At 54.8% G+C, this 15,876-nt stretch overlaps 1 protein-coding gene across 1 annotated transcript; it reads right to left on the bottom strand.

Annotated features, from left to right (window-relative positions):
- Nucleotides 1–13,013: 13,013 nt before the first annotated feature.
- LOC128943440 (serine/threonine-protein kinase pim-1-like) lies at nt 13,014–14,101 on the bottom strand (the record flags this gene model as incomplete). Its single annotated transcript, XM_054286383.1, has 2 exons — nt 13,014–13,126; nt 13,759–14,101. Coding segments are annotated over 2 exons (456 nt in total), but the record flags the coding sequence as incomplete, so codon positions are not given.
- Between the last annotated feature and the right edge of the window lie 1,775 nt (nt 14,102–15,876).

Below are 15,876 nucleotides of genomic sequence, written 5' to 3' on the forward strand. Positions count from 1 at the left end.
CTGCTGGGCTGGGAGAGAGGCTCTGGGGCGATTGGGGTTCCAGGGCACAGCAGCATTGGAGTTCCAGGGCAGGGCAAGGCTGGACCTGCCCCTTCCTCCCCTGTGCAAAAATGTTTTGAGCCAACAATCTCCTCCAGTCTCTCACAACAGGGAATGTTGGAGGTGAAATCCCAATTCTGTCCATGGGTGCCTGGAGGAGAAGGACAGTTCTATTCCACAGGAAGGAAAACACAGGGCTCCAGTGTTTGGAAGGCAGCTGAGAGCCTCACAAGGCCAAGGCCTGGCAGACTTGTCAATAAGGGCAGATTTTGTCTGGGAGCATTTTTGAACTGAAGGAATTTTGGAGGTGGAAGGCCAGCCTTGGCCATGGGCACCTGGAAAAGCAGGACAGTTCTTTCCACAGGAAGGAAAGCATGGAGCCTTCCCCAGTATTTTGGGGACAGATGGGAAGTGACCCTCATGAAACCACTGGCAACTAGACTTGTCCTGGCAATATTCCTACTGGAACAATCTCTGGATATAGGGAAATTTGGAGGTGAAATCCCAATTCTGGCCATGGGTGCCTGGCGGAAAAGAACAGTTCTTTTCCATTGGGAAGGAAAGCACAGAGGACCAGTGTTTCAGAAGCAGATGACAAGAGAGTCTTAATGTTCCAAGGTCAGCTGGACCAGTCAGGTGGCCCCTGGGAGGCCAAACCAGCAAGACCTGTTCCATCTTCCCTTGGTTTTGTGGGGCCCCATAGTGTCACAATGGTGCCTTGGATCCATAAGGCCCCACAGTGCCATAATGGTGTTACATGGCTTTGCAAGGGTTCCTCAGGGGTGAAGAGATAGACAAGAATCTTGGCTTCATGATCAGAAGACTGGATTTATTAATTCATTATATATAATACATTATGACTATACTAAAAGGAATAGAGAGAAAACTTCAGAAGCTGCTAAGCTAAGAAAAGAATAGGAATAGCAATAAACAAGAGAGCTCTCTGTGAACCTGTCCCAGAGAGCTTGGTCCTGATTGGCCCTTAATTGTAAACATGGAACATGGGCCAATCATAGGTGCACCTGCTACATTCCACAGCAGCAGATAACAATTGTTTACATTCTTCTTCTGGGGCCTCAGCTTCCCAGAAGAGGAAAAATCCCAAAGAAAGGATTTTTATGAAAAAATATCAGTGACATATTGGTGTCTTGTTTCCATGGGGTCCAGCAGTGTCACAATGTCCCCTCGGCTCCACAAGGCCCTGAAGTCTCACAATGGTCCCACTGATTCCATGAGGCCTTGCAGTGTCACAGTGGTCTCCATGGTTCCCCAGCCCCCACAATGTCACGTGACTCCTCTGTTCCACGAGGTCTGCAATGTCACAATGGACCTTAGGACCCTGAGGGTTTGCCGTGCCACAATGGTCTCCTTTGGCTCCACAGTGTCACAATGGACCATTGATGACATGAGGGCCTGCAATGTCACACTGGACCTTTGGTTCCAGGCAACCCTGCAATGTCACAAAGGCCTCTTGGTTTCACGAGGCCTTACAGTATCACAATGGTCCTCTTGGTTTCTGTGGGGACCTCCAGGGTCCCAGTGGTCTCACTGGTTCCATGAGGCCTCACAGTGACATAATGCTTTGGTTATTCCATGGGGCCTCGTAATGTCACAATGGTCTCCATGATTCCATGGTGCCCCTCAGTGTCACAATGGTCTCCTTCATTCCATGAGGCTGTGAAGTGTCCTAATGGTCTCTCCACGGTTCCATGAGGCCCTGCAATGTCACAGTTTGGACCCTTGGCTCCATGGAGTCTTGCAGTGTCACAATGGCCCCTTGGTTCCATGACACCCCAAAGTGTCATAATGGTCTCCACAGTTTGAGGACTCCCGGCAGTGTCACAATGCACCCTTGGTTTGATGGCGCCTCTCAGTGTCACAATGATCCCTACATTTCATGGAGCCACACAGTGTCAGGACAGTCCCCTTGGTTCCACGAGGCTCAGCAATGTCACAATGGTCTCCATGATTGCATGAGGTCCCACAGTGTCACAGTGGTCCCTTGGTCTCACAAGGCCCCACAGTGTCACAGTTGTCCCTTGGTTCCATGGGCCCTGTACTGCTGCATTCCCCCCTCCCCTTCTCAGGCCGCCCTGCCAGCTGAGAAATGCTCCTTGGGCCTGGGCCTTGGCCAACAGCCCCTGGGCTCAGCTCCTCTGCAGCTCATCACAAACACTGTCTGCTCCAGGCACTGCTGCTGCCCAGCCAGCTCCTGGTTCCTGTAGGAGCAGCCCTGGGAGCTGTTTTTGTTCCCTCAGTGGCACAACATCCCTGTTCTCACACTGCCAAAGAAAGCTGTTGATGCCAAGTGTGGCCAGGATGAACCATTGCTGGGACTGAAGCCCCTCTCTTGGGGCCCTACAAACAGTGCTACAAAAGGAGCCCTTGGAGCTCTCCTGAGCCAGCGACTCCCTCTGAGTGGGGCCTCTCCCAGCCGGGAACTCTCCCGTTTGCTGCACTCGGGGATCTCAAACAATAATGGAGCCTGGGCCGATCCCCCCACTCCTCCAGGCTCAACCCTTCACCCACTGGGGAGGTGCCAAAGGATCCACAGGGAGCATTTCCTGCCCTCAGGGGAATTGCTCACAGGTGCCTTGCACTGACTCTTGATGTCTGTGTGCACACACGAGTGCCTGTGCTGGGGAAATGTGGCAGAAATGCTACTCTCTGAGGGGTTGTTGTGCCTTGGATAGCTGAGTCAGTCAGGCCTGTAGGGAAGGTTAAATCACAAGGCCTAAATGAAGTTAAATGCTGCTGAGAGGTTTTCTTTTGCTAAGCGGTTACCTTTAGTATAAGTTATATGTTAAGTTCAGTATTGTTAAGTGTTATTCCTCTGTTAAATTGCGTAGTCATAGGTTTAAGTTAGGTTACATGCTGTTATACTCTGCTCTTTTGCTAAACTGTGAGGTTGAAAGTATCAGTTAAGGTTAATGTATTAGTAAAGTCCTGTTAAGTTTGAGCTCTGTTAAGCTTTCAGGCCATGTTCCTTTTATCCTTGCCCTTGCTGTCCTTGTGTCACACACACACACAGAGGGACAGTTCTAGGTTCATTTCTGGTTTGATTGCCTGGATTCTGTTTGGTTTTGTTGTTGCTTTGTTTCCTTGGTGTGCCTGAAGTGCCCAGTCAAGAGCAAAGTGACTCTTGCCAAGGAACTTTGTGCTGCTGTCCCTTAATATTCAATCTGGTTTTTGCCGATCCCTTACTGGAGAGCACTTTTCAGTGCTCTCAAGCCCTCGTTCGTAACAGGGTGAAGGAGCCCTGGCCCAGGCTCTGGCCCTAGGGGACACGGGGATGCTGCCAGGGGGTCCCTGTCCCCCTGTGCCACCCCCAGGGCCCAGTCCCCCGTCCCCATGTCAAGCTCTGGGGTCGATCTCGTGGAACATCCTCTGGGGGAGGCTGCGGGGCCGGGGGCGGGGGGACCTGGGGGGACAGGGGACCCTGCTGTGCACGAGCAGGGTTGAACTGCTCTGGGGGGAGCTGTGAGGGGGGCCGGGGTAGAGTGACCTCCCCAGTGACCTCACACAGCCCCCGTGATGTCACACAGCCACCTGTGATGTCACTCAGCCCCTCTAAAGTCACACTGACCCTGTGATATCACACTGACCCTGTGATGTCACAGAGCCAACTCTATGTCACCCTGTGATTTCATAGAGCAGTGCTGTGACATCGCAGAAGACTGATGTCACAAAGTCACCCTGTGATGTCACAATCTGGTCTGTGATGTCACAGCCTCCTCTATGATGTTACACAGCCACCAGGTGATGTCACAACCCATTCTCTGATGTCTCAGAGCCAACCTCTATGATGGCAGACACTGCTCTATGGCCTCACACCCTGCTCTGTGATGTCACGGCCAGCTCTGTGATGTCACAGAACCCTTAAGAACTCAGTTCTATTGAAACACTGAAATTTCTTGTACTTTGAAGAGATCCCACTGAGGGACATGACTGAGAAAGTGTCCCCAGGCCCCAGGCAGAGCAGAGAACTGCAGGCACTGATGGCAGCTGCGGACAATGAGAAGCCAGTTCTTGGTGCCCTGGAGCACAGCAGGGTCTGTGCCACCAAGGGCTGTGAGGAGACACCTTGTCCTGAGGCACTGGGGCCTCCTGGCACAGCCCCAGCCAGGCTGGGCACTGTCAGCCCCTTGTCCTGCCCTCAGCATCCCCCCCTAGCCCACATCCCAGTGGCCTCAAGGATCTGCTGGAAGGAGTCCCTGGGGAGCCTTGCTCAGCAATGGCCCTGGGGGCTCCTGAATGCTCCCTGCAGGGACTGCAGGTGTTTCAAAGGACTTTGGGTTTTGCTTTTGCCTTGGCGTCTCTGAGACCTTTGTGCAGTCATGGCCTCCAATTATGTGTTGTAATTAGTCCCTGCAGAGGCTTTCTCAGTAACACCACTCAGTGGGGCACATTAATGCTTCAAGGTACTTCAGTTCTTTTAAGGTACTTGGTGTTTCCCTTTGGATACAGACTCTGGGAGAGGTTTGTGAAATCATGGCCCCAATTATCTGTGTTAATTAGTCCCTGGAGAGCTTTGTACTGACACGAAATGGGGCTCATTATTGCTTTGAGACTCAAGGTGTTGAAGGTACTTTGGATTTTCCTTTCCACACTGTCTGAGAGGTTTTTGTGCCATCCTGGCCACCAATTTTGTCCTCCAAGGAGTCCATGAGGAGCCTGTGTTGGAGAGGGACCTCAGTGGGAGCCATGAATGCCTGGAGACACTTGGGGTGTTTCCTCTGCCTTTGACTCCTGGCAAGGTTTGTGCAATCTCCTCCCAGGCCCTGAGGTTCAAGGGCTCAGCTCCAAATGCACAGTGAGGCTCATGAGGATCAAGCAAGTCCTGACAAACCCTGGCTCTGCCTTGATTTCCCTCTGCTCCAGTGTAGTTCATTAGGAGGTTTTCCTTTGACAGTTATGGAGAAATAGTTCCAAGACCTTCCAGGAAATATGTAGTCCTATATTAAAGGGTGCCTTTTATTGCTGTTCCTATTACACAAGAGATGATTGCAGCATTCAGTGACTGATATTGATCCAGGGACTCTCCTAAGGAGCCCTGGCCTGCTCAGAGAAGCTGTGCCTTGAGCTCTGAGCCAGTGTAGACAACCTTGCTCCACATTCCCCAAGCCCATCGTGTCTCTCCTCACTCACCTGGAACCTGCTTTGCTTGGAGAAGTGGCTGCACACAGCCAAAGAGGGATTTTCCTTCTTTGATTTTTGAAGCAATCTAAAACTCCTGAGTTTCCCCATTGCAAACAGACATCCTCCTCAAGTGTGTGCCAAGCCCAAGCTGCCACCAGGAGGACTCCAGACCTGCCCTGGGCCAGCTGTGAGGGTGGATCATCATCCCAACATGCAGTGGTGCCATTGCAAGGGACTGTTGCCATGGACACTGCAATGACCCCCACTGCTGGGTTTGGGTGCCATGGCAACCCCCATCAGTTCAGGTTTCCTTGGAAACCAGCCCAAGGAGCCATTTTTGAAGCCAGGTTCCATGGCCACTTGCCTGCAGAGCTGTTGCTGTCCTCGGCTGCCATGGCAACCCTGGGACAAAGCGGTGCCAGGGCTGTTCCAGGTACAATTGCAGTGACGCTCATTGGTGCCACCAGGTGCCATGGCAACGGCCACGGGGACCCGTTCCTTGGTTTGGTGCGGTAGCAGCCGATGCCTGGAGCCGTTGTGATGTTGGTGGCCATGGAAAGCTGCCCTGACCCCTTGCTCAGGGCTGGTGTCAGTGCCCAGAGCCAGAGGGGATCCCTTGCTGGGGGCTGTGCCATGGCCACCTGCCCTGTGCCGACCGCACTGCCAGGGACAAAGGCCAGCTCAGCCAGACAGAAAGGGGCAGGGCTGGGCACTGTTGCCATGGCAACTGGCACTGGGGGGGACACCTGGGTCACCTGGCCTGGCAGTTGCCATGGAAAGCCCTGGCAGGGACTGAGGGCACAGCCCCTGGCACTGAGACACTGCTGGGCCGGGTGCTGAGCACAGGGCTGAGCACGCAGAGATGGTTTTGTTCTTGCTGAGCTGCAGCACAGCCAAGGCCTGTCCTGCCCCTCGTCCAGCCACGCTGGGGAGGGGCTGGGGCTGTGGGGGAGCTGGGCAGGGGACACAGCCAGGACAGGGGAGCCCAACTGACCCCGGGGTACCCAGACCAGAGCACATCATGCTCAGGGTATGAAGGGGGGAACAGGGAGGAAGGGGGGGAATTTGGGAGTGAGGGCTTTTGCCTTCCCAGGGAACACAGGCAAGAGGGAGCCCTGTTTCACCAGTGGGCAGGGTCACGACCAAAGACACAGACACCAACTGAAGGAATTGTGTCATTTATATCATGCACAGCTGCAAAGATTTACAAAAGGATAAGCTCAACAAAGCACATCATCATTAGCAATGAATTACAAAAGAAGCTCAGCAATCCATCATAAGCCATCATTATATTTTGATGACTGACCTCTTGGTGAAACACTAGAGGTGTTTGTGGCAGACAAAGATTCTGGCTGACTATCAAGGTACACCTTACAGACTTCAGTAGTACTTTAGTGAAACCATTCTTCATTCTTTTTTCTCAATCTCATTCGAGTTAGGAACAAGAATTCTGTTGTCCATGGAGCTGGCACCTTTTTAATTCCAGAATAATGCCCCCAGGCCCTTTGCTGTTCAGCTTTACCATGCTGTCTGTGTCTAACAAGGCTTGGGGGGCCCTTTCCCCTCTGGCTGGAAGGGGCTGGGTCCCAGTGCCTGAGGGGCATCCAGCCTCCTGGATGGAATTCCTGTGCAAGTCCCTCAGTGTCACAGCAGCCTTCACATGGAGCCCCATGGATCAGAGCATTTCCCAAAGGGGCCCTTGGGGCAAACAGGGAGATCTGGTCTGGCAGGATGTGTAAAACAATATCCTGGCAGATCTCCTTGTTCTCACACAGAATCCTTGGCTGCAGGGACACATTCCCATTGTTCCTGCCCAGGGTTCAGGACTCAGAGTTGTCTTTCCTAGGAGCTGCTCCTTCAGCTGCCTCGGGAGGGCCATTTGGCCTCTGGACCAACACTCTGGCTCCATTATTAGGGCTGCTGGATCCAAACCCTTTATCTCCACAAATGGTGGTGACTGGAGCTGGATCTCCTTTTTTCACAATTGTTCTTAAAACTGCAATATCGATAATCGTGCTACCCTGTCATGGGGTTGAATAATCCAATCCTGGTCACTATTGTTTAACACAATTACTGTAATTTCTCCTGGATATTCTGCATCAGTTCCTCCTGCCATGACAGGAACACTTTGCAAGGCCAAGCTCCAAGGGAGCAGTTACCAAAGCAAAGTGTCCTGGAGGAATCTGAATTCCTGTTTCAGTATTGATAGCTCTCATTTGCTTTGAATTTATCCTAATGAATTCCAATGCATGAAGGCCCAGCCCTGCAGCCTCTGGGCTGGCCCTGCCAGGGGCCATCACAGCCAGAACAATTTCCCAGGCAGCCCAAGTCTCACTGCCAATGGTTGGATTTGCAAATTGGGGGCAGCCGTGCACAGCCAGGGGGTTTCCATTTCCCCCATGGGCCATTGTGAAGGGCATGGAGCACATCTGGCAGATGGGTTCTCCGTGGTTCCCATCTCCTCATTTTTTCAACTGCTCTTTTAACAACCCCTTCACCCATGAAACCAATCCGGCAGCTTGTGGATAGTCTGGTACATGAAAAACCCTGCAGGCAAAATCACAGTATTTTTCACAGCAACAGACAAAGCACTCTGCATCACAGTATCAGCACACCCTGTAAAAATCACCAATTTCCTCCCTTCCTCCTTTTTCCATTGTATACAATCTCACAAAGTTGACCACTGACTTTAAGGTCATGGCCAGTCCTCTTCTGTAGGGTATTTAGTGTTACATCCCTGAGCAGCCAAAGCTACCAAATTAGCATTGTCAGAACTATTTCACATTATTATTGTTTTATATGTACATATTGATATAGAAATATAGATATAGATATGTAGATATAGCCATATATATAAATATATAAACATATATTAAGGTCTTATCATACTATAAATCTGTATATAGTTATTTATTATATTGATATTTCACTTGCTCAAGTCCATCTGAGCATAAGATTAAAACCTTCTTCTGTTGCTCCATGTGGGAGCATTCCAACAATCATTGTTCCTTCTGAAGGTGCTGTTTCCTATGTACTCTCAACAAATTCACCCTCGTCTGCCCAAATCCACATGGTCTTTTTCTTTTTCATGTGCAATTTTTGGATGCATTTGAAGACATCCAGGGGTTCAACCTCTTTTACCCGACTGCCCCACTGCTCCCACAGGGCTCTGACCTCAGCCCACTCCAGAGCCAGAGAACTCCAGGGAAGGGCTTCCCAGCTGGGAATTTCTGATGGGACTGATTCCTCACATTAATATTGAACAAGTAACATTTTGTTGTCATCTGGCCAGACTGTGCCAGTTTTGTTTTACCAGTGGGCAGGGTCAGCACCAAAGACACAGACTCCAACTGAAGGAATCAGTGTCATTCCCTGCAGTTCAGAGCAGCAAAGAATCACAAAAGGAGCAGCTCAGCAATGCACCCAACCATCCTCACCAAAGATTGCCTGCAGTGATTAAGAAAGATCCAGCAGCATTTACCCTCAGCCTTTACCATCCCCCAGACCCACACAGCAGCTGGGGGAGCTGTCACAGCCAAGGGCTGCAGAGCCACTCCGGGGCACTGGGAATTCCTGCAGGTGCCTCCAGCCCCAGGTGAGGCTCCAACCCCGCTGGGAGAGGGCCCAGCTCTGACAGTGCTGAATGAACAAACTGACAGCACTGCTAGTGTGGCAACATCTGCTTTCATCCTCCTCTTGGGTCCCTCCCAAAGCCTGGCCAGAGCTCGAGGAGGAACCAAGGGAGGTGACATTGATCCTTCAGCCCCAAACAAGGCCAGATGTCAGATTTCATGGCCTTGTCTGGCTTCTGAATACACAAAGGTCAATACATGTTTCACTAATGAGTGGCTACATCTATCTCAGTGCTAATGATCATGCACATTTCATTAGGGAGCAGATACAAAGATAACCTTTGGTTGGAAGGTTCATCCAGAGGCCACCTTTGGCTCAGGGCCTGCTGTTCAGGCCTCACTCAGGGCTGGTGTCCAGGCCTTGGCACTACAGGGACGTGTTTTAGTGCTGGGCTTGGCACTGCCCGGTGAGCGGCTGCACTGGGTGAGCTCAGAGGGCTTTTCCAACAAAAAGGATTCTGTGATTCCATGATTCTATCCACTGCATTCAGCTGGGGCTATTTTAGCAGCATTACTTGGCTCCAAAAGTTCCCTCTTGCCCAGCTCCTGTGGCCTGAGGCTTCAGCTCCTTCAGCTCCTGGTGCTGAGCTGCTCATGCTGAACAAGACAAATCAGAGAGAAGAACACAGTCCATGCAATTCCTTCTGGGACATGGAGAGGGGAGGCTGTGCAAACAGGAGCATTGTTTGGTGTGGCCTCCTCTCTGCCCTTCACGCCTTTCAGCGTTTTGAACCAGCCAAGAGCTTTCTCCAAGAGTGCAATGGAGCAGCTGTTCCTGCTCCGAGGCCTGGCTCTCTCCAGTCTCTGCCCTTGCCTGGTTCTGTCCCTTTTGCTGTGCCCTCTGTTTCCCCAGTGCTCGCTGGCTGCTGCCCAGGACTGTGGCACTGGCACAGATCCAGTGCTCCAGAGCCTCCTTTCTGTGCCCTTGGAGCTGCCTGGGCACAGCAGCCTTTTCCATCTGGAAGCTCCCCATGGACAGGGAGTGCCCAGCTCTGTTCCCTGCACAGCCTCCAGGAGCCCAGGGCTGCCATCTCCAGTCCCTGCTGGCACTGGGGGCTCCCAGGTGCCTCAGGCTGCTGTGACACCGCTGCACACGGGAGGCAAGAGGGGCAGGGGCTGTGCTCAAAGTCAGCTCCATCTGCTGCTGCTGCTGCTGCTGCTGCTGCTGCTGCTGCTGCTGCTGCTGTGGGGTCATTTGTGCAGCCCTGGCCCAGAGTCAGGGATCAGATCCTGCCAGTCTCTTCCAGCCCTGGCTGCTCAGAGTTTGGGCCTTGGAGCCTCAGGTGGCCAAAGGCAGCTGCTGCTGGTCCCTCTGTGTGCCCGTGTTCAGCAGTGCTGCTCCATCAGTCTGTGCCCAGCAACGGGGAAAAGCCGGGCTCTGCCTGAGCAGCTCAGCCAGCAGGAAGGGAGCTGCTCCACACGGGAACCAGGAGCAAAGGACATTCCTTTGATAGGACATGTTTTCTATTTAAAGGAAAAAAAAGGAAAAAGGAAAAAAAATAGGTAAATTGTAAAAGATAGGAATAAAATCCAGGTGTTAGTGAAAAAACAAAACATAAAGGCAAAGTTAAATTCTTTGCATTAAGAGGTAAATGATCTTTTTAAAAAGAGAACTCAGGTATTTACATTGTAAATGTGCTGATGGCATGCATCCATTTTACTGACCTCAGCAGCCTTTTAAAAGATTTTGGGCTTTGTTTCCAAACATTCGAAATTTGTATTTTAAATTGTGCTCGAAGCAAGAAGAAATTGCTTTGTGCCCTTCCAGCTCCAAGCAGGACTGGGAATGGAAACTCTGTCAAACCCCAAATCCTTCAGAAGATGACCTTCCTTCTCAGCCTGGGAATGAGCTGCACATTCCCTTTGAAACTGTCAGGGATTTCTTAGAGACACAAAGTCCCACTTACGGCTTTTTGCTCTGGTTTGGCAGTGCAGAAGGGCAATTCTCCATTCACCAGCTCCAGACTGCACTGCCTCAGGAGCACGGCCCACTTGCCAGCTTTGGCCCACTTGTGGCACTTCTAGAGAAGGAAGAAAGTGCAATTGCACAATTCCAGCCAATCAAGAAGGAAGAATGGGACAGACAAAACACCCTGTGCAGATCCAGGCATTCAGCTGGGACTGTGGAGAGTTTGGGTCCTTGCCAATTGGATGTGTGTCCCCAGCTGCAATCTCTGGGCCTGCAGCAGAGTCTCACTCACCCGCCAAAGCAGAAAGCTCAGGCGCTGTGCTCGCAACGGGCTCGTCTGATGCAGAGCTGTGACAGCAATGTGAGGGCAGAGCCAGCCCAGCTGGGCCCAGGGCTGAGCCCAGCAGAGCCCTGGCAGAGCCCAGAGCAGCCTCAGCACCCACAGAGCCTGGCTGCAAGGAGAGAAAGCAGAAACCACCCGTCAGCTGAGGGCTCCTGTGCCCTTGTGCCAAGGCCTGCGGTACCCAGGCCATGCTGGCTGTGCCCACAGCTGTGCCCAGAGCTGCCCATCCCTGCTGCCTTTGGCAGCAGAGCAGGAGGGCAGCACATGTGCCCAGCCTGCAGCCAGCCACGGCACATCCAGCCCTCAGCAGCTGCCCGGAGCAGGATGCTCCTGTGCTCGCTGCCAGCTCCCAAAAGCTCTGATCCCACCCTGCCAAGCACACAGGGACCCACCTCACGCCAACCACGGCTGCAAGAAAAGCTGCTCCCAAACCACGGCCTCAGCCTTCTCCAAGGGCATGGCCCATCCACACCACAGCTGCTCCCAAGCACCTCCCCATCCACACTGGACCACCTTGAATGCTTCCTCTGGAAAAATAAACAACACATTCTTGAAAAGATATTAGATGCAAAAAGGGAAAACAAGAAAAACGGTAAAAACTCTTATCTGTGTCAGGGCCTTGAGGAAGGCCCAACCCCCACATGCCAGGGAAAAACCCAGCCATGGGTGAGGGAAGCCCACACTTTCTCTCTTCCCCCCTGCACTGCCGCCAAAAATCACAGTGACCCCAAAGCAAACAAGGGCAGTGAAGCAGCCCAAGCCCTTCCTTGCCTGCACAGCAAAGCAGCTGTGCTCAGGTTCTGGAGCCCCACCTCTGCTCCCACCATGGGTCTTGGTTTGTGTCAGGCTGGCTGCCCCAGCCCCAGCCCCAGCCCGGGGCACGGTGGGTGCTGGGGGCTTTTGGGAGGGCCAGGAGCCCACTCCCATTTCATACCCACCCCAGCCCATGCCCCAGCCCTGCCAAAAGCAGCTGGGCAGCCACTGAAGAATGAGTTGCATCTGCCCCAGCAAAGGGGAAACCTTTGGTTCCCAGCCAGGCTGGGCAATGCCCAAATCTGAGAGCATCCCCCTGCATGTGGACTCATCTGCAAATTCACTGTGGAGCCTGGCTTTGAAGAAGGTGCCAGAATCAAAGTCCATCATCTTCAGCTGGCCAGGCTGAGGAAGAGCTTGTCATCCTTGGTGTCCTCCTCACTCTCTCCAGCAGCAGCATCCCCACCCGGTACAGCTTCTCCAGGGGCTCCTTCTCCTTCCCTGGGGGCAGACCAGGCTCTCAGGGCTCTGCCCAGGGCCCCAGCTGTCAGGGAACCAGGACAAGCAAAACCAGCGTGGATGGCGGCCACCAGTGCTGGGCAGAGCAGCTCAGCTCCAGCCCAAGGGCTGCGTGTTCCCATCCCATGACCCCGGTGCAGTGACACTGGCAGCACAAAAAGGGCTGGGTTCCTTTGCTTCTCATTGCCAAGGCATGTGTGGAGCTGGAACTTACCAGGGCCCTGGATCAAAGTATGCCTGTGGCTCTCTCCCTTCTTCTAGGGAAGATGAATATCCTGCATCCAAGGATGACAGAACAGCTCTTCTAATGAGGGCCTTTCCAAGTCCAGCATGGATAAACACCGCCTGATCAGATCTTGGCACTCTGGGCAGAGAAACCAGAAACCACCACTTAGTTGGAGAAGGCTCCTATTGGCTTTGCCCCACCATTCCCATGCACAGGCCATGCTGGATGTGCTCAAAGCTGGGCCTAAACTTTCCCATCCATTCCCTGTTTTGGAGGAGAGCAGGACATTTGCCACCTCCTCAGCAGCTGCCAGTGCAGGATGCCCACGAGCCTGCTGCTGTCTCCCAGCACTGGGATTCCCCCCGTGCCCAGAGATGAGGATCCACCTTGAGAGAGCCGTTCTGGCAGCGAGAGCTGATGGTCCCAGCTGATGTTCTGGCACCTCCTGAAAGGGTGCTCCCCACAGACCATCTGGTGCAGCAGGATGCCCAGGGACCAGATGGTAGCTGGCTTGCCATAGTACCGGCCAAAGTGGGTCCATTCCGGGGGGCTGTATGACCGTGTTCCTATGGAATACAGATGGAGTTCATCAGGGGGATGAGGCTGTTCCCAGAGCCTGGCCCCAGCATCCCTAGGCATGTGGGGGCTGCCCCAGTGGCACACAGGGTGAGCATTGCCCTCTCACCAGCACCTGGGACTTGTGTACAGACTTGGGGTTGGAAAAGAAGCCACTGGTGTTTCAAGAGGTCAGTGGAAGCCCTGGCAAGGCCTGACCATAACAAGGAAGAACCCACCCAGTGCTGGGAAAAACCATGCTCTCATCCTCCCTGCCTGCATTGCCCCAAAAACCATTATGAACCCCAACAGACCAGGTGAGTGGAGCAGTCCAAGCCCTTTCTCACCTGCACACCAAACCGGCTGGGCACAGGTTCTGGTTCTCCCTCTCTGCTACCCCCACCCACGGGTATTTTTGTTGGGCTGGCTGCCCCAGCACCAGTTCTGGGCAGAGTGGGGGGCAAAGGCTGCCAGCAGGGCTGGAAGATGGCTACCCACTCAGCCCTGAGTTTCAAAAGAAACTCGCTGAAGACTCAGTGACATGAAGGGCCGCAAAAGAGAGAATCCCTGCTGCCACAGTCAGCTTGGGCTGGGAGATGTTGGGTCATGAGATGCTGGGCCCAGGAGCCCTGCGTGGGCTCACCTGCAAAGTGCGTGTAGGCTGTGTCCTGCAGGTAGGTGCCACAGCCAAAGTCAATCAATTTGGCCTGCCCGGTGGCCAGATCAACCAGGATGTTCCCTGGTTTGATGTCACGGTGCAGGACCCCGCAGCTGGTGCAGTGCCGCACGGCCTCCAGCACCTGGCGGAACAGCTCCCATGCCTCCTCCTCGGGCAGGAACCGCCGTGCCCGAATGAAACGATGCAGGTCCTGACACCGCTCTGGCCGCTCCAGCACCATCAAGATGTCCTTGGGGAGCTCAAGCCACTCCAGCATCTGGACCACACCGGGGAAGCCAGTGGACACCTTGGCCAGCAGCACAATCTCCAGGGGTGCGCTGGTGCCATCGGGCTGCGGGAGGAGCACGATGCCGTCAGTGGGGCCGATGCCGTGCCGGGGCTCGTGAAGCCCTCAGCCAGCCCGGGATGCTCTGCGCCCTGCGCTGGCCCCATGCCCGCTCTCCCTCGGGGCGCCCTGGCGGCTCCCACCGTGCCGGGCCTCGGCTCATTCCCGCCCGGCACGGTCCGGCTGCTGCCGCTGGCCCTGCTCACTCACCAGCTTGCCCCAGTGCAGGACGCGGTTCCGTGGCACCCTTTTGATGGCCACCTGCAAGTCAAGGGGAGCAGAGGGCTCAGCTCACCGCCTTCCCTGCCCAGCCCCATTCTCTGCCCTCCTCCTCCTCCTCCTCCGCCCCCTCCCCTCGTCCGCCGCTCACCGGGGCGCCGTCCGAGAGCCGCGTGGCCGCGAAGACGCTGCCGAAGCCGCCGCGCCCCAGCAGCGAACCCAGCCTGTACTGCTCCTGCAGGCCCTGCTGAGTCTGCCCTGCGGGCGGGACGCGGCGGTCAGCGCTCGGCCCGGGGCCAGCAACGGCCCCCGAGCGCCCCTCACCCGCCCCGGGCCGGCCATGCCCAGGCGTTCGCTCCCGGGAACGCGGCACGGGAGGCTCGGGGCTGGCGGCCGCGCTGCCGAGAGGCGGAGCTCGGGCCGGGGAAGCCGCAGCGGAAGCGGCGGGAGCGGCCGCGCCGCCTGTGTCCTCCGCGGGCCCCGGGAGGAGCCGGGGCCGGGGTCGGGACTGGACCCTGCCTCGGGTCCGGGGCCGGGCTCGGGCCAGGCGGAGCCGAAGGGCGGCGATGCCGCCCCTGCACCAGGCACTGATGCCCGCCCAGCAGCGCCACCGCCAGTACGGCCAGAGCCAGGCGGAGGCGAGACCGCGGCGGGACGGCCGGGGCCGGGCACGGGGCAGCCCCGCCCGGGGCCGGGGGCGGGCCGGGGGCATGGCCCAGCCCGGCAGGGGACAGGGAGGCGGGGAGAGGAGAGGGACGCCGGGCAAGGGACCCCGAGAGAAGGGCGCCCGACAGCGGGAGAGAGAGAGAAGAATGAGAATGAGAGTGACAATGAGAATGAGAATGAGAATGAGAATGAGAATGAGAAGCAGTGTTTAGGGTCTGTGGTCTTTTTTCTGCCGACGCTGTTGCTGCTGCTGCCGCTGCTGCCGCCGCTGCCGCCGCTGCAACTGAGGCACCGGGGCCGTTCGTCCCCGTGTCCGTTCCCCGCTCGCCCCACGAGCCCCACGTTCGAGCCCCGCGCGCCCCGGGGACAGCCCCTCCGTCTGCCCAAACACGGGAACTTTGCAGCCTTGAGCCCGGATGCAGAGCCCTGACTCCTGCGCACTGGCACAGCGATCCCCTCGCTTGCTGCTGTGCATTGTCCTTGCTGAGGGTCAAACACTGTCGGGCCACCTTCCCTTGGGGTAGGATTCCTACCTGAGCCCAGCACTGCACTTACATGTCCAGTGTTGCTTTCCAGTAAAAACAGGAGAAGGAAAACTCTGTGTGGCTCATGGTATTTTAGAACGCCTAAAAATCCCTAAGTCACTGATCTTAGAGGTGAGGTACATCTGGAATTACTGGGATGCAGCATGGAAAAGGGGAGCATAGAAATAAATAGAGGAAAACATCTTGGATTGTTTCTTCCATTTTCATTTCACTTTTGGAAAGCTGTTTCAGTTTTACAGGAATCTTCTCCTGTCTGCTCTTCCCAAGAATTTCTCATGGAGAACAAGGTCAAGCTTCTGTCACAAGATTTGCCACCAGGAAATTATG

This window comes from Melozone crissalis, unplaced genomic scaffold, assembly GCF_028551555.1.
Source record: "Melozone crissalis strain CALT ecotype California unplaced genomic scaffold, PUWL_Pcris_2 ptg000046l_1, whole genome shotgun sequence".
NCBI lineage: Eukaryota > Metazoa > Chordata > Aves > Passeriformes > Passerellidae > Melozone > Melozone crissalis.